General features: G+C 46.0%; 1 protein-coding gene across 1 annotated transcript in view; it reads right to left on the bottom strand.

Moving 5' to 3' along the window:
- The window catches only part of RASEF (RAS and EF-hand domain containing), a 336,005-nt gene extending 317,192 nt beyond the window's left edge, over positions 1 to 18,813 (bottom strand). The window contains exon 1 of the mRNA XM_086961323.1: positions 17,397 to 18,813. Within this exon, the coding sequence (XP_086817449.1) occupies positions 17,397 to 17,761 (365 nt within the window). The 5' untranslated portion in view covers positions 17,762 to 18,813. The remainder of the gene's footprint in view (positions 1 to 17,396) is intronic.
- Between the last annotated feature and the right edge of the window lie 1,620 nt (positions 18,814 to 20,433).

Genomic DNA, 20,433 nt, shown 5'->3' with positions numbered 1-20,433 from the left:
GCGTGTGGGGTGACAAGGCTGCTTGACATGTATGACACCGCTGTGACACGGCACAAATCTACGCCCCATCAGGGAACTAGCAGGGTTCCAAAAGTGGGATCTTCCTAGGTATATCTGCTTAAGGAGATGTCATGCGGGGCACCATTCTCTAATCTATTCAACAGCTGCAGACAGACTTCCAACTGCACAAGACACAATTTTACAAGTAGCTTCAGCTGAGACACGCGATCATCCCTCTATTTCACTCACTTGAAACAGTGCCAGAATTCCATCCCCTCGTGGACGGATTGTGCATGGGTACCTCGGGGCACATAAGATACGCCAGCTATATCAAACATTAACCATCCACGCCCATACACCACTCTACGTAGGACATGGGCGGCATGGTTAAAGGACCTACCTGATATGATGGACTATGACAAAAAGGAAGGCCCTGGTCAGCGGCGGTGTCCTCACGTTACAGAATATGTGACATCACAACGCATGCCATTACATCGCATGCCGTTGCCACGCAAACTTTTACATCGACTTTCAGTCAGGGAGCGCTGGAAGTTGTAATAGATTCATTTTCTATTCCAACTCCAGTGTGTGCAACAGTAGGGAAGGCGTTGGAGTTAAATCCAACACCTACTACCGACTCCTGCACACCTTTTTTGTTGCAACGCCATGCGATGTAATGGCATGCGTTGTAATGGTTCCGTAGTAAAGGCTGTTTCCCCACGTTACAGCCTTATCGGATTTAAATACATACACCACATATACTACACTCGATCACGACTATGTCGGATGGGGGCCACCCAGTCACCAGTGTGCCTTCATTGTGAGAGAGAGGAGGGGACTTATCTACACACCGTTTGGAATTATAGTACGCTGAAACCATTCAGGTGCAGGGTGGCATCCTGCTTAGATCAGGTCCTGTCGTGGGACCTTTTGTTTGACCCGCGGCTATTTTTATTACATAGGACAGATGTGATTGGCAGGAACAGATACAAACAGCACCTGCTCTTTTTGGCCCTTACCCTCGCAACACGAGATATCACCCAGCAGTGGAAGGGGATTATGCCTTTATGTACCTGGTGGGGTCTAAAACGCTCTGTGTCAAGTTTATATTGTTTTGTCTGCATATTAGCAGGGGTTACAGTTTCACATGGATTTATCGGACAATCAGTATCTATACAGCGGGCTATGCCCTTTCCGTACCCGGAAAAAACAAATATATATATATTTTTTTTAAATGATAATTGTATATCCTCATGATATTATGAGTATGGTGTGTACTCTTTCTAGTTTCTGTCTGTCTCATTGTCTTTGCATTTGTCCAACTGTGATTTCATTGAGGTCTGTTGATGTGCTCCTACGCCCTGATTCCAAGAGGAATTGAAGAAGGGTGTATTACGCCTTTCAGGGCTATTTACATCATATTTCAAGATTTTCAGACTGGAATGGTGGAGTGCACATTTCTGATGGTGGCTTCCTGGGCAACGCAGAGCTCGGAACCTGCCACAGATCAACTCACCCAAGCACTGCTCACAATGGGCACTGGTTGTAGGTTAATAACATGGCTCACTAAACCTCTAATCACCCATACGCAGTTGTCCTTGCAACCCCTGCGAGATGTCTGGGAGGTTGCGTTTGGCAGACCACTTCATGTCAAGGAGTGGGAGAGGGCCTTGGCATATCAGCGAAGTTTCCCATAACACCCACCTAAAACTGAAATCTGCATACTCCACAGGGCATACTTATCTCCAAAACAGTTGGCCCGTACCTTCTGAGGCGCCTCCAACGTGTGCGTCAGATACAACGTCGCTGGGGCTGACCAAAGGTATGTCCTATGGGACTATCCACAGTTAGGGCTATATTGGTCGGCTATTCACTCCCTGTTGGAACAACTGAACAACTCACAGAAATAACTGGCATCTCAAGTTGGGAGGTAGGAGCCCTTGACTTATATAGTTGATCATGCAGACGCCCAATTGAGATGCGCTTTCTGAAGTTGGCCATTACAATAGCAAAGAAAACAAGTACCGCCCACTGGAGCTTACACACTCCTCCAAACGCTGACCAAGAGAGGTCCTTGTTCACCCGCTTGGCATTAGCTGAAGCGGTAGCGTTACATGACGAGGACGCTAGTGCACTGCGCTGGCAACTGATGGCCCTTGCTGGGAGGTGCTACTCTCTAAATTGACAGACCCGTATTTGGAGTCATCCCAAGACTCCCCTAACACAAGTTCTTGAACTCTACCACAAACAATATGTGCCCCTTAGCCATTTAATTTAGCCCCCCTCTAGGCCTATATTGTGTTCATTGTCTCCTGGCAATACTCACTGCTTTCTTTTCTCTACCCCCGCATTAGCTCCACCACCTCAATCCCCTGCTCTTCCCACCTCTCCGACGAGAGAATCACAGATTCAACCATTTGAAGCCATTTTAGACAACTGAGCTTGATGATTGTTTCCAAAGAAGGCAAACAAGTTATTAGTACATGCATGTACTTGTTATATGTTTGTTCAAAATCCCAACAAATAAATCTTTTAAATAAAAAATGGGTACAACCCGATTTTCGCAGGTGAATAAAAGAAACAGGTATTATTTTCCCATCACATGATGCACCTTTAGATATATTACATATGGCATTTCAAGATCATGTGTGGAAATAATAATTTGTGTTTTTTTTTTACTTGCTTCATTAAGGGAGAATGGTGTGTGGTCTTCAGATCTGAATGTTGGAGGGGGCAGAAGAGTAACCTGTCGCTGTGCAACCCTAGAGGGTTGTTTCTTGGCTGTCAGTCAAACCAGTGCCGTTCATTTTACTATTTGGTGTAAAGGCTGCCGGAAGTAAATATTTTACTTGAAGATTTTAGAATATCATGTAAAATAAACTTCCTGGTCGTCTTGTTACTGCTTCCTGAAATGCCAGTCCCTTTGCATTGGCCTCTCTCCCATAATACGTGCAGCTTCCTTTCACCACATAGAAACAGGATCTCTCCTCGTGACATGTGAGCTCTAAAACCCTGTAATGCACCTGAACACAATCGAATAGCTCGTCAAACAAATATCTCCCTCGGCTTGGAACACATTTATATGTGAAAACCAGTTGGAGAGGTTTACCAACTTCATTTCAGCACGTTACTTACTGAACCTTGTGTTCCCGTGTGTGTGTTCCGTTGGAAGCCATTTTCTGCTTTCAAGATTTCACTTCAATGGAATAATGTAAAACCCGTCTTTATTTCATGAATTGGTATAGAAAAAATAAAATTAACCCTATCTTTTCACAAAAATGTACCCCTGCTGCTAACTTTGATTATGTACAGGGAGGACCTGGCCTGGCAGTTTGGAATAGAGTGTTCCCATGGGGAGAATGATCAAGACTGATTTGCAGATGGCTGGGTCCAAACTGGAGGGACGTGGTGAACAAAATAACTATGGATTAAACCCAGATCTGTGACTGGAGGTGAGTGTTTGAAAAGTTTCAACACTCCGTCCATCATATTATTTTGTGATGTTGCTAAGTGGCTAAGGGTATGCCCAGACATGGGTCCCTTGCTCGCTGCACCACTGGATTCAAGCTAGCCTGACTGATGAGGGGTGATACCTCAAAACCTGTCCCAGGATTCTGGTTTCTGGTTCAGGGAGGACCTGACGGTTCGGACTAGACTGTTCCCATGGGCAGCGGGGTCATGCAAAACAACGATGGATTAAACACAGATCTGTGACTGGGGTTGAGTGTTTAAAAAGTTTCAATACTCCATCCATCATTTATTTTTTTTATGTTGTTGTGGGTGGGGAAAGGCAGCACACAAGGGTGCGAGCAAGCAAGGAGGGTAAGCCATGGGTGAGCTGGAATGGGGGAGGAACATGGACTTTGAAGTTGCGTACTTGAGGGAGAAGTACATGAGGGGGAGAGCAAGAAAACCCATTCACTCTCATTAAATGGTCAATGCAGAAGAAAACAAGCATTTGCAATGCAGTAGGTCTTGCACACGCAAGAGTATGAGCTATTGGCATTGTAAATGACAATGATTTTTATTTAGGTGTTTTGAAAACCTGCAACCGGTGCATAAACACTCACTTTATACTCATAGTCCTTGCTTATGAGAAGTAAGGCTGGCAGTAAAAGAGTAGCAGTTACTGCCAGCCTTGCTTCTCAAAAGCAAATACTAAAAGTACAAAGTGTGTGTTTACGCATCTCTAGCAGGTTTTCGAATGACATACATAAAAGGCATTGTCATTTACAATGCCAATAGCTCAAACTCTTGCAAATGCAAAGCCTATTGCTTTGCAAATGCTTGTTGAGCTCTGAAGCGGAGGTGGCAACGGCAACAGGAAGGCAGGGACCGTGACGCCAGGCCATGCATTTCAAAATCAGGAGGGAGAAGGAGGCAGCTACAGCCAAAGCAAACCTCGGTCTTTGAATGCACAGCAAGTGTGGCAAGATGAGAGCAAGATTTACAGACTGTTTACAACTCTGTAAACCACAAGCACAAATCCTAGCAGTGCACACTAGGAAAGTCAAGAAACTGTCTTGGGCTCTGAACAATGAAAGCATTGTCGAATCAAACTACCAAAGGTATCTTGGGGTCACTTTTAACAACAATGAAAAATACAAATCCCATCTAGAAGAGCTAAAAAGGAAGGGTACAGCACTTGCTTTTGCAATTGGACTAATCCAAAAGAAGCTACAAGGTCCAACTCTGGCCCCCACACTACAGGTGGCTCAGGCAAAAATCATTCCTACCTTAACCTACGGTAGTGAAGCTTTAAAAGGATTGGACAGTAATCATCTGGACTCAATCATCACCAAGATCTACAGATCAGTGTTCAAGTTACCAAACCATACATCACCGGTACAAATTAGATTGGAACTAGGCATCTGCAAACAACCAATGGCCAGAGCCATGTATTTTCTTGTGTGCTGTCACAAACTGAGGTCATCAAAGGAGGGAAGCCTAGGGCACCACTTGTGGGCCAGCATTGACAACAACTCATGGCGAGCAGGACATGACTATTGGTCAAAAGGTTTAACAACCCTATGCCTAAATGACCTCTGGAACTTACACGCTAGCCAAAAGGAATTCAAAAGGCTAGCGAAAATCAGTACCAAAAAACTGTCAATAGTGGAGGATAAAGCCACCCTTACAAAAAGAAGCCATGGGTGGATGACCCTCCAATCTTATGCCTTGTTAATTCCACAGCCGTATCTTACTGTACCTTTTAGTGCTCGAACGAAACTATGTTTTTTAAAGTTGAGACTGGGAGTTATTAACCTGTTGATTCATTGGCCTAAATGGAAAAGAGAACATGGAAGAGACCTATGCCGACTCTGCGGGACCCACAAAGAAGGCATCATACATATCACCTGTCTGTGTCCAAAACTCCTGACAGAGAGACGGGGCCTACTTAAGCACCATTGGAATAGGAACATGATTAGAAGCTGTAGAGCAGCAGTTTTGGCCTGTTTTGATCCTAGGAACACTAAATTAAATTGTGCCCTAGTAAGATTTATGGAGCATGCTGTAAAAAAACTTAGCGAGGTGCCCACAGTTTGAGACTCCCCATTGTAACAAAGTCGTCAAGTTTCACTTGTTATTTCCAGCCCTTTTGGCTATTAATGAATATGACATTTTATATGAAAGCCTTACCTGATATTGCTACCCATATTGACCTTTTTATGAACATGATATTTTAAATGTAATTTTGAAACCTTTCTAAAAATGTTTTGTATTTGCAATGTTTTTTTTAAATCACGCAATAAAGTCTTTTACTGTCAGTGCTCAAGGTTACAGAAAGAAATAGTGCTCACAAGCTGTAGGTAACAACACATGTAACTGGGGCAGGCTTTGAAAATGTGCAGGTCTAGGCAGGGCCAGTTGCAGCAGGCCAGCTGGGAACTTGTATGGCTGCCTCTGGTGCTTGTTGTGTCCCTGTAGTTCAGAACAGGAGGTCAGGCAGCTTCCCCTTAGAGTCACTCTGATAGTCCTAGGTTCAAGGAGATGGTTCTCTCTCCTTCAAGCAGTCAGTCAGTCAAAGCAACTTTATTCGGTTAATTAAAACCATAAAAGCAGAACATCATACATGATACCAAGTTAAAATACAATTAAACATATGTGAAAAAAGATTGCAACTCCTTCATAAGAACACAGTAAAGATTTTTTGTTAATAATTTACCAAGTTTAAAAAAGAAAGATAGATGTGGTAAGTGTCCATTTCAGCAAATATCACATTTGGTGATTCATAGTAGCAGCGGTTCTTAGCTTATTTTGTCTGGCCGCTGCTACCAGAAAACAGGCAACCCCATATGTGACCTGCACCGAGCTCAGCATCTGTAAGTATAATAAAGCTGGCCGAACCTGGACAAAGTTCAGATCTTTCAGGATAGGGACCAGGAATTTTTTCCGAGCCACCAGGTAATGTTCACAGAGCATGACTAAGTGAAGGGTGTCCTGTATAGAAAAACAATCACAGGAACAGGGGGGTAAATTTTCTGGTGAGCCCCACTTTGACTGCGAGCCAAGCACAAGGTGTATTAGGTTGAACCTGAACCTTATAAGTAAAAAGCGATGATAGGGCTTGGTGACATATTTCAGATAAGGTTCCATGGCTGTAGTTGAAGAAAGTTGGAGGAGTGAACGTACCATTGGTTTGCCAAGTTCAACCATTTCTCTTTCACCCTCCAACAAATTTTGAAAATGCAGTTTGACCCATTTTACATCCTCTTTTTTTAAATTATGTGGCAGAGAGTACATTTCTGGACGTCCTAGCCTCGCGCATGCCGCTCTAACATACGCCAGCCACTGGATGTTATCGGCTTTGTCCAGAGACATACAGTCTTTAAGAATACAATGATTTAGGCTGATTTCCTCATTTGTCCAGGTTTTAACCCAGCATAACACTGGGGACATTTTTAGGAGGTCAGTGACGTGGCCCAGGCCTATTTCATTATGAATTGTATGTATAGGGGATGATTTTGGGAGTGATAGCAAGGCTTGTATGAAGTTATTTTCTGCGATTTGAATACCTGGGCTTGCAACATAGCCCCATATGGCAGCTCCATAGGAAGCAATTGCCAGACATTTAGCTTTGTAGATACGAGTCATGGCTTCCATGGGTCTTGAGCCCAATCTTTTGGCGAAATGCAGAAGGGCTGTGGTGGATCTGGTAACTCCGTTCTGTTTTAGCCGCATTTGTGCGCCCCACGTTCCTTTCTCATCAAAAGTGACGCCCAAGTAGCAAAAGAAAGGGACCCTGGAGATTGGTGAGCTGTTGCAGCTGAAGGACCTGATCTTTGTGTGTTTCTTTCGCGAACCAGTAACCATGACATGAGATTTGGCAGTATTGATCTTAAGGTCCAATGCTTCCATAAAGAGGCCAAAATGATCTAGTAGTTTTTGTAGGCCTGTGCCAGTCCGAGCTAAGAGGACCGCGTCGTCCGCGTAGAGGAGGACCGGGATAGGTACCCCCCCCCCATACGTGGAATATCCGGGGTGACTGAATTCAATGATTTCCCCAGGGAATTGATGTACAGTGTGAAAAGGAGAGGTGCCAGAATACAACCTTGTCTAACACCTCTCCCGGACTTGAACTTCGCTGTGCACCTCCCATCCCTGTTCACCCTAACAGAAGCATACAAATTTAAATGAAGATCGTGTAAAAAATTGACCAGAGTTGTGTCCAAACCCATATTACGCAAAATAATCCACAGTTTTGAGCGGTTGACCAAATCAAAGGCGGATGATAGATCCATAAAACCTAAGTAAAGAAGCCCCCCCTTCACCACAGTGTACTTGCTAATAATAAGGTGAAGGTTAAGACACTGGTCCATAGTCCCTCTGTGTGCCCTGAAGCCATATTGTAGGTCCGACAGGATCCCGCTCTCCTTCTAGCCAATCCCCGAGCCTTTGCAAGATGACTCTGCCCAAGATCTTGACGGCAGAGTCCAGCAAGGAGATTGGCCTGTAGCAGGCCGGATCCCCCCTGTTCCCCTTCTTGAATATAGGCAAGATGATGGAGGTGGACCAAGAGGAAGGGAAGCCACCTGTGGGTATAGCGTTAAAGACATTTGTTAATATCTTTGACCAGAATTGAGGGTATTGGATATAGAGATCTGCAGGGACCCCGTCAGGGCCCGGGGCTTTGTATTTACTTGTATCTTTAATCGCCCTTTCGACCTCCAAGGTGCTAAATTCCATTACCAAGTTGGGAGAGTCAAGGGCACTATCAGGTGAACCAGATACTGTGGATTCATAGATATTTTCGAAGTGGCCTAACCATCTGCCATCTTCTATCACACAATCCATATCAGTTTTCCCATCTTCGGAAAAAAAAGGCTGGTTAACAGTGTCCCAGAACTTTTTACTATCCCTCAAAACATCCAAAGATAATAGATTTTCCCACGCTTCCTCCTTAATTTGAGATTTACGATTGAGGACTGCGATTTTATAATCCTTCCTTAGATTAGCCACTAAAAGCCTGTCCCTAGGTTTTTGTTTTAGGGCTTTCAGCAGGGCAGTGTGTTTCTGCGAGCATTCTTTGTTAAACCATTTATAAGTTTTCTTGTTCCTTTGCCCAGCAGACCTTAACTCCAAATTCTTGGAGATCCTTGCACAAATCTCCTCATAAGCAGCCACAACCTCAGATCCCCGGGCAGTTGGATCCAGGCACACTGCCATGTTGGCTTCGGACTCTTGGGCGAGTAACTGGAAGAATTGTTCGGGAACTACCTGCTCCCATTTTAGTCGCCTTCCCTGGTCTTTAGTCTTCAAGTCCTTTGGGGCTACCACGTCTGTCGATATACGGGTTCGAAAACAATCTAGATCCAGCAACAAGAGAACAGGATTGTGATCACTGAAACTAGCAGTGACCACTGTGTACTCGCGTGCCTTTGCCAAAACCCCAGATGATACAAAAATAAAGTCTATGATGGTGTTGGCGTCTTTGCCCACAAAAGTTGGGGCTCTGGGATCCTTCTTACTTTGATCAAGTTCAAATAAGTTTAGATTCGCTAAGAGAGACTCAAGACACTCGCCCTCCAATGTATGCGCGAAGTGGGGAATGGCTTCTGTTGGTAGGCCCCCATATCTATCGTTAAGACAGTCTCCCTCGCAGGGGTGAATGTTAAAATCACCCAGGATTATCATCTCTGGGGCAGGGGTGCAATCATATCTAAAGGCTGACAAGAAATTTAATAACAAAGTCAAATGTTCATTCACACAGGAGGACTCCTTTGAGTTGTAAAAGTTAACCAATAAAAAAGTTTGGGAATCAGGTAGGGTCCACTCCACGACTAGCGTGTTCGCGGATACGGTTTCTATTTGTTTAAATACTCCTACCAAATCCAAGGAACACAGTGTTAATAGACCGCCTTTAGCTCTTCCTCTTGCACCAGAAACTGCGGGAATGAAAAAACTGCAAAAGCCATCCAGTGCAAAGTTTGTTGTAGTATCCCATGTTTCTTGAAATCCCATAATGTCGTATTGTTTTACAAACCCTTGCCATATAGGGTCAAGAGCCTTTGAACTTAAACCTGCCACATTCCAGGTGAGAATTTTACAAGGCGCCAAATGATCGATGGGGGGAATAGGTATACTCTGGCTCTCAAGCTCCACCAGACTCTTATCAGGGGTAGAAGGAAGATTACCTATGGGCGGGTCTATTATTGTCACTACCTCACAGGGAGAAGTTAAGATGGTCTGAGGTCCCCTTTCCTTTGGGGAGCCCTGTATATGTCAGTCAACCCAGTCTGTATTTGAGAGACATTCAAAGCGATTCGCCATAGGGAGATACAGGGGATTAACAGGACCATTCAGCTGTTGAGGATAATGATAGGGTTGAATGAAATGCGGACCAAAAAATGTATTGTAAATGTATTGTAAATGTATTGGCATTTATATAGCGCACTACTTACCCGTAGGGTCCCAAGGCGCTTCGACCGCTGCGAAACCCTGGCTTCCCTGAGAGATGGTCCCTTAATGGGTATCTCCAGGGTGAGACCAGGCATCCCCGGCGGTCTGGTGGGGCCGTTAGTGAAGATGAGGCAAGCTAATGCCCAGAGTTGCCGAGTGTGATCGCTGATCAGAGTGGGCACCGAGGCGAGAGAATTATCGAGTCCGCTGACCCTGGTCCAGAAACCTGCCGCGCCGGGAATTGAACCCTGGTCCCGGGCCGTCCTCTGCTCTCGGGTCTGCCGCCTCTAACCAGTGAGCCACACTACTTCACTAAAAAGGGGCCACCTTGCGGTGGTCTGCCTCCTCTGTTCCTAACCAAATTCCATCCCCCGTCCCAACCCTCCTCTCGACCAGGGGTTTGTGACTCCCAGGGAAAGTTGGATTTCTGTCTGGGTTTACGGACGTTAGGTCCCTTAAACCAGCTCCATCGATTGTCGACTTGATTTTGTGGGAGATAGAAATATGAAAGTGGTCTAGCAGTCACCGTGCTCGCCTGGTATCTCGGAGCCCTACTACTACAAATAAAGTCTACGACCTCGGTGTTCTCGAAGGTAACCACTACACAATCCCCTGGGAGATTTTTTCTATTCTCTCCTACCCATGGAGCTCTCTCTCTCTATCATCAAGATGTTACAGGGAATGTTTGGCGGAAGGGGATAGTTGTTGGCTAACCAATGACATACTTTATTTTTTAAAGCCTGATACGACTCTTGTTCTGATGCAGGGATTTCAGTGACCCCAGTGAGAATCACCACATAGGGAGAAGCATCAGGAGGAAGATGAATATTTTTTCGAGCCCTACATTTCACTTTATCAGGTGCTTCAGGGTTAACAGGCTGGGATAGGCCATCCCTGGATGCAACCTGAGGAGTTGGGTTATTGTTGGGGGGTATTTGGGCGGGATCGGTTTTCTTAGTTCTCTCTGCTACAGGAGGCTTAGTATTAGGGACAGTCTGATTTGAAGAATTACAGCGATTCTTCGCCACTTTATTGGTCTCCAAAGTTTTGTTAACAGTCGCCTGGGGTTTAGCTGGTTTAGTCTGATTAGTAGCCTGGACAGTTTTGTGATTTAAAGTAAAACTGGGTGCACTTATGTCCTTGTGTATATTTTTTAGGACAGTTTCCAGACAACGTAATCTAGCCTCTATGGGTTCTAACATTATTTTAAGCATATTAAAAATCGCAGAGTTACTAGTAGTTGCACCAACCTCCTCCTGTGGTGGCACTGTGGATAAATTTCCGACATCAGCACTAAGCTCTAAAATTTCCTCCAGACTTTGGTCAATTAAAGTGTCATCAGGAAGATTCAAGGGTAGACCGATCTTATTTGGGAGTGACCCTCCTGTTGGGCGGGATGGAGCATCTGGGAGGTTATCCCCGTTAGGGGGGTTGGGGAGAATCTGGGTCTTCTTTCGTTTGGAAGTAGTTTGTTTATTGCCCTTATGATTTTGCTTAGGGACAGCCCCTTCAATCCTGCCCCTCTAATTAATAGCGGCAGTAGTATCACAAGTATTTGACTCAAGAGGTTGTGTTCCACTCTCTATTAGGAGGTTTAGATTGGGTGAGGCCTCCAGGTCCAGGCCAGTGTTTGTGGCATCCATGTCCCCGTTTTCACCATGACTATGTACTAGGGCCTGAATTTGTGGCCGAGAGTCAGAGCTGGGTGTCTGAGCCTGTGCTATCAGGCCCAGTGATGAGCGCTTGGCCATGGCCAGGTCTTGTGATACTCTCCTGTCCATGAGTATGATTCCCTCGTCGATTAAAGCATGAGTGCGGGTAATAAAGTCGTCCAAGGTCCCGGTCAGTTTTTTGGCACCGGCAACAGCCACAGCCATACTTCTAGTTTTACGAGTGGACATAACCCGTATGCCCAGGAAATCTAGGCAAAGATGGAATAGAAGTGCACGACCAAAGTCTGTGGCCCAGCCCGGCCTCTTCTGGCCACAGAGGGCCCGCCCTTTGCCCGGGCTTAGCCCCGGGCACTCCCGCGCAGCGGTGTACGTCGCTTTTTATAAGCGTCAATGGAGGTGATGGGAATGCAGGGCGGGGCGGTCAGGGAGAGCGGGCCAGGTGACTTGGCCTCGGGGTTGCCGGGACTCCTGGGATAGTGAGTCCCGGTCCCACGCTCGCAGCCCTGTCGCTCTGCAGGGGCCAAGCTATGGATGGGCAGACGACGGCGAAGCGGGACCCGCAAAGCGGGTTCCGCGAGGAGCTGTGTCAGTATCCTTGCCTTGAGCAGCAGCAGCTGTTCCCTCCTTCTGGCAACACAGTGAAAGTCTATTATGGCGTCCCAAACAGCAGCAGAGGCGGAGTCCTTTTCAGAAGCAATGCAGGGCGGGGCGGTCAGGGAGAGCGGGCCAGGTGACTTGGCCTCGGGGTTGCCGGGACTCCTGGGATAGTGAGTCCCGGTCCCACACTCGCAGCCCTGTCGCTCGCGCACTCACCCTGCAGGGGCCAAGCTATGGATGGGCAGACGACGGCGAAGCGGGACCCGCGAAGCGGGTTCCGCGAGGAGCTGTGTCAGTATCCTTGCCTTGAGCAGCAGCAGCCGTTCCCTCCTTCTGGCAACACAGTGAAAGTCTATTATGGCGTCCCAAACAGCAGCAGAGGCGGAGTCCTTTTCAGAAGCAATGCAGGGCGGGGCGGTCAGGGAGAGCGGGCCAGGTGACTTGGCCTCGGGGTTGCCGGGACTCCTGGGATAGTGAGTCCCGGTCCCACGCTCGCAGCCCTGTCGCTCGCGCACTCACCCTGCAGGGGCCAAGCTATGGATGGGCAGACGACGGCAAAGCGGGACCCGCGAAGCGGGTTCCGCGAGGAGCTGTGTCAGTATCCTTGCCTTGAGCAGCAGCAGCCGTTCCCTCCTTCTGGCAACACAGTGAAAGTCTATTATGGCGTCCCCCTTCAAGCAGCAATGCAGGTGTCTAGCAGAAGTGCAGTCTTCTGAAGAACAATGCAGGCCTCAAGCAGTATGGCAGTCCTCTGAAGAATTTGGCAGGCCTCAAGAAGGAGGGCTGTTCTCTGGTGTAAGCAAGGCAGTCCTCCAAGAAACAAGGCAAGCATCAAGAGCAGGGCAGTCCTCTGAAGATCAAAGCAGACCTCAAGCAGCAGGACAGTCTTCTGGAGTACAAGGCAGTTCTTTTGTGGTCTTCCGCAGGTCCAGGAGTGTACTCAAGAAAGGCTCTGATGGTCCTAGCTTTGAAGCTGAAGAAACTTCTAGACGTTCCCCCCACATTGGGTTCTGGAATTTCCTTCCTCCCTCCCCAGGCTCCAATGAGTCTGGGTTGACAAAAGGAGTTAGGCTTTAAAATGTAAGTGGCCAGGGATCAGTTGTGCCCCTATCATTATTTATTTATTTAATTTATTTATTTTAAGAGTTTTATATAGCGCTGGCTAGACCCGGCGGTATCAGAGCGCTTTACATGTGGTCCCACAAAATTACAAGATTACATCAGATCCACTTTACATCAGTTACTAGACAAACAATTACAAGAGCATAGAAAACGAGATAAGTGAAGTGTAGAGGGGAAGGGGGTAAGGGTAAAGGGGTGGGAGGGAGATATGGCAGAAAGACGAAGGAAAGTCTGCCCAGGTCGTAGTGTTTACTATCTGGGGCCAATATACATTCCTGAATGGCAAGCAATTAATAGGCCACGGTAGCTGTAAACTCCTCGAAGACCTCCGAAAGTTTAGGGCAGGAAATGGCAAACTTTCCAAAACTGGCATTTTCAAAATTGTAATCTTAACTCTGACTTTACCATTAAATAGGATTTTAAATTACAATTAATTTGAGTCCAATATGATATTTCTCCCTGTTCCCAATCAAATGTTAGCAATTATTATATGTAATAGGTAAACCCAGAGTTATCCTATAGAAAAGGTAGGCCTCACAGTAGTAAAAAACGAATTTAGGAGTTTTTCTCTACCAGGACATGAAAAACTTAAAAGTGCATGTCCGACTTTTTAAATATAATGCACCCTGGCCAATGGGATTTTTGAAGCCTACCTAGGAGTGCCTTATGTGTATTAAAAATGGAGCCTCTGGACAAGCAAATATGCCAGTTTAAAACTGCACATTGGCTGCAATGCCAGGTCTGAGAAATGTTTTAAAAGGCTACTTTACACGTGGCACAACAAGCGCTCCAGGCCCACTAGTAGCATATAATTTGCAGGCCCTGGGTACATGTAGTACCGCTTTACTAGGGGCTTACAAGTAAATGAAATGTGCCAATGGGGTGCAAACCAATTGTGTTATGTCTGAAGGAGCCAGCACAAGCACTTCAGCACTGGTTAGCAGTAGTATAGTGCACAAGAGCCCTAAAGTAAACAAAAATGGATTCAGAAAACAGAAGAGGTGAAGGCAATTTTTCTGCGGAATACCCTACAGAGAAGGCCAAGTCCCAAAAATTCAACCTAGTTTAACCGGTATTTCTGGATAGTTATTTAATATTTTTATGTATGAGTTTCTCTAGCTATGTGTGTGGCCTTGACACTTCAGCGGCACCTCTGTGATTAGTGTTTATATTTATCACAGCCTCCTGTGTATAGTGATCTTACAATTTACATAAAAACACAAAATCTACACTTTTGTAAGAATCTGGCTATTTTTAATAAAGTTGCCGCAAAATATTTTTAAAGCTGCATATCTTCCTCCCAGTATCATGTTGCCCCTGACAGCATCCAACCTTCTACAGGACTCACTGTGTCCTGTACATATGCATTGTTTGTGTCCTTTGCCCTCTTCCCCAAATTATCATGTGCCCAGTATCACCAAACTTTATATTGTACCCTCTGACCCTCTTGTCCTTGTATTTCAATCAAATCTCCTATGAACAACCAGACGGTATGACCAGATACTACCGTAATAGATGGACAGATCATCTACTAACTTGTGGATAACATGACTGACATACAGTAGTGTTATTCTAAACATAACTATTTCAATCTTGAAAGCCACTAAAAAGCCTAATAAAGCACAGCTATGCTCATTTGATCATTAAAGAATTATTTTGCACAGCAACAATAAACTACATGAATAACTCATTTTGTAGAAGAGGATCACAATATATTTATAAGAATAAAGAGAACATTCCTAACAAAATATTAACGTATACGAAAAATCCATTCTTGAAACAAAGTGCTATCAACCTAAATCCCATTGGATAGAGTTATAGATCTATAGTTATTATTTGGGATTTATTCCGTTTTTTGTAGGTCTTTGTTGCGGCTACACAGCTGTTACACAGACCAGTTGTTAATAATCTACATAATGTGGACTTAGGGTCCCCCTTTCAACCAATGGCTTTCCCTGTTTCGGCTATTGGCTTGGAATGTTGTCATTCATGTCTTGGCTAAGCCCAGGGGCATTCATCTCTCACCAAATTCTATGGGCAGTTAGATTGCATCTTTTATCCTCCTTGCATTTAACTGCATGAGGAACTACTTACAAATATTATCCTTTCTGTCCGCTCCTGTCGACTTCTTCCTGTGTGCCTATCTCTTATGACCAATGATGCATGCATTTGCAGATTAAACCTGTTAGTTTTACCAATTCTTGTTTTTGATTTTGATCAGCACAATAAAAAAATGCCCTTTTCAGTATTATAAGCTCCTCAAAATCATTCTGTCATAAATGCATTCTTCTCTTTTATAGTATGTATAATTGCATGGAGCACTCAGCAAAAGCTGGTTCAAATGGGATTCTGCTTAGCTTTCACAATTCACAACTAAAAATAACCATATGCTGTCCTCCAGCATACATGGCGTCAGTTCCAACAACCACATGCATTTGCTACACTCAAGTGCCTGGTTCAAAGGACTATTTATGCCAGTTTCTCAGGCAAAGCATGATTCATCCTTTCGGCACACTCAAAACTTTTGTAGATATCTAAAAACTTTCAAGTTTACAAGTGTTTACTGTATTTTGCACGTGTATGCCCCATCAGACACACCCTTTCTCCACACTAATCCTAAACTTACTCCTGCTTACAGTCTACCATACTACCCTCCATCTACAGGCGTTAAAGCCTGCAGACCTGATTATGGCTCTGCGCCTCTAGAAGACGTTTTGCCACACATAACGTTCACTTAGGAATGAAAAAGAGTTTGTTTTTTCTTTTTTGTTACTCTGGCCTGGAGTGTTATCTTGAGTTAACATTTACACACATCAGACTGGAGCAATCCATATGTTTCCTTTGCTTTGGCACCAATACACACACTGCCCAGAGGTCTGTCCTCCTCTAGGAGACAGTGTATTACTTTCACTGAGAACGTATTACAACACACAACCGCAACAATGTGTTATTACATTTAAAAATAACGGACAAAGCTGCTTGAATACGCAAAGGAATTAAATATGTATTCACTATACCATTCCATTCATTCATTCATAATCTTTATTTCGATACTACAGTATCATAAAAGATTCATTAAAAAAACAATACAAGTACACACAAAAGGAGGGATCACAATCTTGCAACTACCAGGTTTCAATACAATTCATTATTTGATAAATATGATGGATGGGCGGAACACTCATTCAGTTAAGAACCTTATATAAATAGTTTAAAAAGGCATATAAATATAAAAAGGCATAAAAATATAAAATAAGAACATCCGGATTTAAGGACATATTTATCCATGAACTAAAGTGCAAGGAATATAAGGACACACATATAAATACAGTATGTAGCGTGCAAATTTGGACCAAATTGTTCCAAATTTACCAAATATATATCCTTGATGATGTAATTTGTTATATTGTTTCTTAGACAACACATGCATCTCAATGGCAGTTCTCTAAATATTTCTCACCAGCCTTTGTTCTTACAAAGTTTACCGCCAACAAAAACCTACTAATACCAAAGACAGTGACCTGGCAGGTATCAGTTTTTAAAATCCGTTCTGCTTCACTATACGATCTCACACCCATATTTATACACTACACCAATCAATCTTTTCCCTTTTGATTTTCTACAGCGCCAAGAGGCACTTAGTGCTTTACAAGTCCCCAGTAGACAGCTCTACATAGAAAGGCCCATTCTTCTAAAGGAAGCAGCTTCCACCTAATAAATTAAGCGCTCCTTCAAGCAGAAGACACCCCGCTTAAATTAACATACTTTGCCAAGGCTGAGAATGTATCATTTCTTTCGAACACATTGTCCACGTTTGTGTCTGCGCCATAATTAATTGCAAGGCACTGGAATCTGAACGTTTTGCAAATCCGGAAAGTAACTGTGTTCAAAAACATTCTCCAACGTATCCGTGATTTTACCCACCACAACATAAACTTCTCTTCTCGTTTGTTTTCTATTACGAAGTCTGACAGCTGATTTCATCAGCATTATGGGACAGTGTCGGCGCTTATGGGTCAGTATCGGTACTTGTTTGCCAGCTCAGAAGACTAATAATTTTACACAAATAGGGCAATGGCGAATGGGAATGAAATTGCTCCTTACCTGGGTATAAACGCGGCTTCATCCCCCAGCCGGAGCTGGAAGTCCTCCCAAGCCGGGTTAAAGGGGTCTCCTCCGTGCTCGTCCTCCGGCTCCTCGCTGGGGGCCCTCACGCCGGCCGCCGAGTTTCCTCTCCGCAGCCAGGGGGACCCCCGGGTTCCGTGGAAGCCCATGGTGAAGTCCTGGAAGGTGATGGCCCCGTCGCGGTCGGTGTCTAGGCGCTGGAAGACGGCCTCTGCCTCCTCCGGGCTGACGCGGAGCTCGGCGCACAGCGTCTGGAAGTCCTCCCTTTCCAGGCGCCCCGAGCGGTTGGCGTCACAGGAGAGGAAGAGGGCGCGGAGCCGGGACACCTCGCGCTCTCCTTCCATCCAGCGGGGGCTGGGACTAGGGTGCCAACGGTGGCACCGGTGGGTAGTAACCAGACAGCTGGCACCACGCTTCACTCCGATACCTGTTAGACAGCTGTGCAACGAAGGGGGAGGGGACCAGACCTCAGGAGGGCCCACGGGCTCCGGACAGAGTCACAGAAATGGTGGCGAACAGAGACCCTGGCACCACAGAGCAGGGCATCACACCAACAGCCGTGGCACGCAGGAAGCCACCAGGGAGAGCCAGGCGCGGTGCCCACCTGCAAAGAGTGCAGCAGTGAGGACAGTTAGAGAGGAGCAGTGAGAAAAGGAAAGACACGCCAGAGTCCAGATGGGATGACCAGAGGAAGTAAAATAAAAAAAGACGCAAAACGATAAGGGAAAAACTACCTCAATCAGTGCGTTTCCCGAGGAGCCTAGTATCACACTCAGTCCCCACAGGTGAAGCGCTTTATCTGGGTCGCAGACAGGTACAGGGAAACGTGGCAGAGGGAACACACTGCAAAGGAAGGAAGTGTGTGTATAAAACAGGACAGTTCTTCACCCACGAAATCAAATGAAATGTGTTCAAATACACCACATCAATTCCATCCCAGAAGGCTTGATGAAGGAAGGTTGGACTAACAACCTATGCACCCTGCAAAGCGCAGTTTGAGAAGCTAGCCTTCTGTGGATGTCATAGTAATGTCAAAGTTCCCCGAAAGTAGTGTCACTGCCTTGGTACCAAAGGCGTCCAATCCGGAGGTTGCTGTCGTCCGCGTTGTCCAGCTGTGTTGCCTAAAATCTTGCCCAGGCGCTGTTTTCGCCCCCCTTTGCGCTGTTTTCGCTCTCCTTTGCACTTGTTTCGCGTCCGGCTGAAGCTGCTGGGAGAGAGGGAAGGACGGAGCTCCCGCGTCCCAGTGTCCGCTCCTCCTCCCGCTCCTTCGCAGGGTGCCTGGCCGGCTGCCCAGCAGCGCTTCAGCACTCGAGGCGGAATGGGAGATTACGGCTGCGTCTCCTGCCCTTGTCAGGTGTGAGCAGCCGCGCTGTGGGGCACAGAGCGCTGCTCCGGCTGGCTCCGCTTTAATGGACAACAATGTAAAAAGCGTCGCAGCCGATAAGAGCCTGGCGCGAAGCTGGAGCACGAGAGCGCGCCAGAGGAAAACAACACAGAGCAATTTTACACATTCTTCCGGGCAATGCCAACCACATAAACAGATTCTGTTCTGGCTCCGCCGTCTCTTCAAAAGCGGAACCCAAACTGCACCAGAGCATTGCCTCTTGGGCCTGTTGCGGCTTGCGCAATCTGGGACCACCTTTGGTACCAAATTAGAATGAGAACAGCTGCCGTATATTGCCACGTCGAGGTCCGGCTATTGTAAGAGTGAGTGTGGTTTGAAGTGGCACTTCAATATACAGCAGGTGCAGTGCTGCGCAGAGACCCCTGAGGGCTATCACTGGGACAGCAAGGAAGCCCAAGGACGCATAGTACGCAGGAAGGCAACCGGACGTCGATGCGTCGGTCTGTGACATGGTTACAGGAACAGTTGTGTTCCAATTATTTAATATCTCTTGAAGTGCAATGAATATCTCAGTGGAGACAGGATGGAATTGCTCATGGGACGTTGCCTACAGGGTGCTCTGCGCTCTATGGCATTGCCAGTACTGGCACGGTTGTCAGAGAAGAGATAAGATCCCTCTTTTGTTATGACCATGACTTTAAAAGGGCCTTTTCCCAAATAATTAACACCTTTGGCGATCCAAAGGACAGGGGATCTGGCGAAAGTGTTGTCTAGCCTCAGGCAGGCAGATTTACTGGAACAAACAACACAAAGGCAGAAACTTTAACTAGACATTACTCAGAAAGTCAAGAATTGTCGAAAACTGACAGTTTCATAATCCCAATTTTTCAGATTGCGATATGACAATAGACTCCTTCCCGAAGGGCACGTGGAGCTTTTTTCTCCGTTCACTCTCGCCTGATGGGTGCATGAACATTCAGAGAGAACAGCTGAACACGGTTTGCCACCTTGAGAAACAACAGGATCTCAAACTCTGGAGCGGACAGACAACACACCTTTGGCAGTTCATACCTGGATTGATAAAACACTACCCGTGGTGCAATGAATAAGAGAGGATGCATGTTGGAACTCAGAGGCGCAACTAAAAGCCACATTTCAGGGGGGGGGGGGGGGGCTAAGAAAACATTTCGGGGGGGGGGGGCTGAATCTCTAAGCAATAGCCAGAGTGGAGCTGCAGGGGCTCTTAGAAGGGGTGAAACTACTACAATGCCTCATTGAGAGGCAAAATGTCTTTAAAAGACCTGTGAAGTACTCGGATGCGGCAGTGCGTGTGCCCGGGAAGCAGTCTCATCCCGGGCTGCCACACGATGGGGGGTGGGGTGGCTGAAGCACTTTGAGCCCAATGGGCGTTGCACGCCTTTTGGAACTGGCACTTTCTGATTGGTTGAGGAGATGTCCCAGCCAATCAGAATCTACCACTCCTGTCAGAGGAGGGTGATCACACGCACTGTATAACCTGCGTTCACCCTTGAGTAGCTTGGCACAGAGCAGTCAGGCTTAACGCAGAGGTAATGTGTAAAGCAATGGTACAGCACTCACTCACGATAAATACTTTGAGCATCACAAAAGGGACTTCCCACGTGATGTATGTAAATAACGTTTGTATTCAAC

This window comes from Lissotriton vulgaris, chromosome 3_1 (genome assembly GCF_964263255.1).
Source record: "Lissotriton vulgaris chromosome 3_1, aLisVul1.2, whole genome shotgun sequence".
Taxonomy (NCBI): domain Eukaryota; kingdom Metazoa; phylum Chordata; class Amphibia; order Caudata; family Salamandridae; genus Lissotriton; species Lissotriton vulgaris.
The sequence above is the reverse complement of the archived record's forward strand: the minus strand, read 5'-3'. Positions and strand labels throughout refer to the sequence as shown.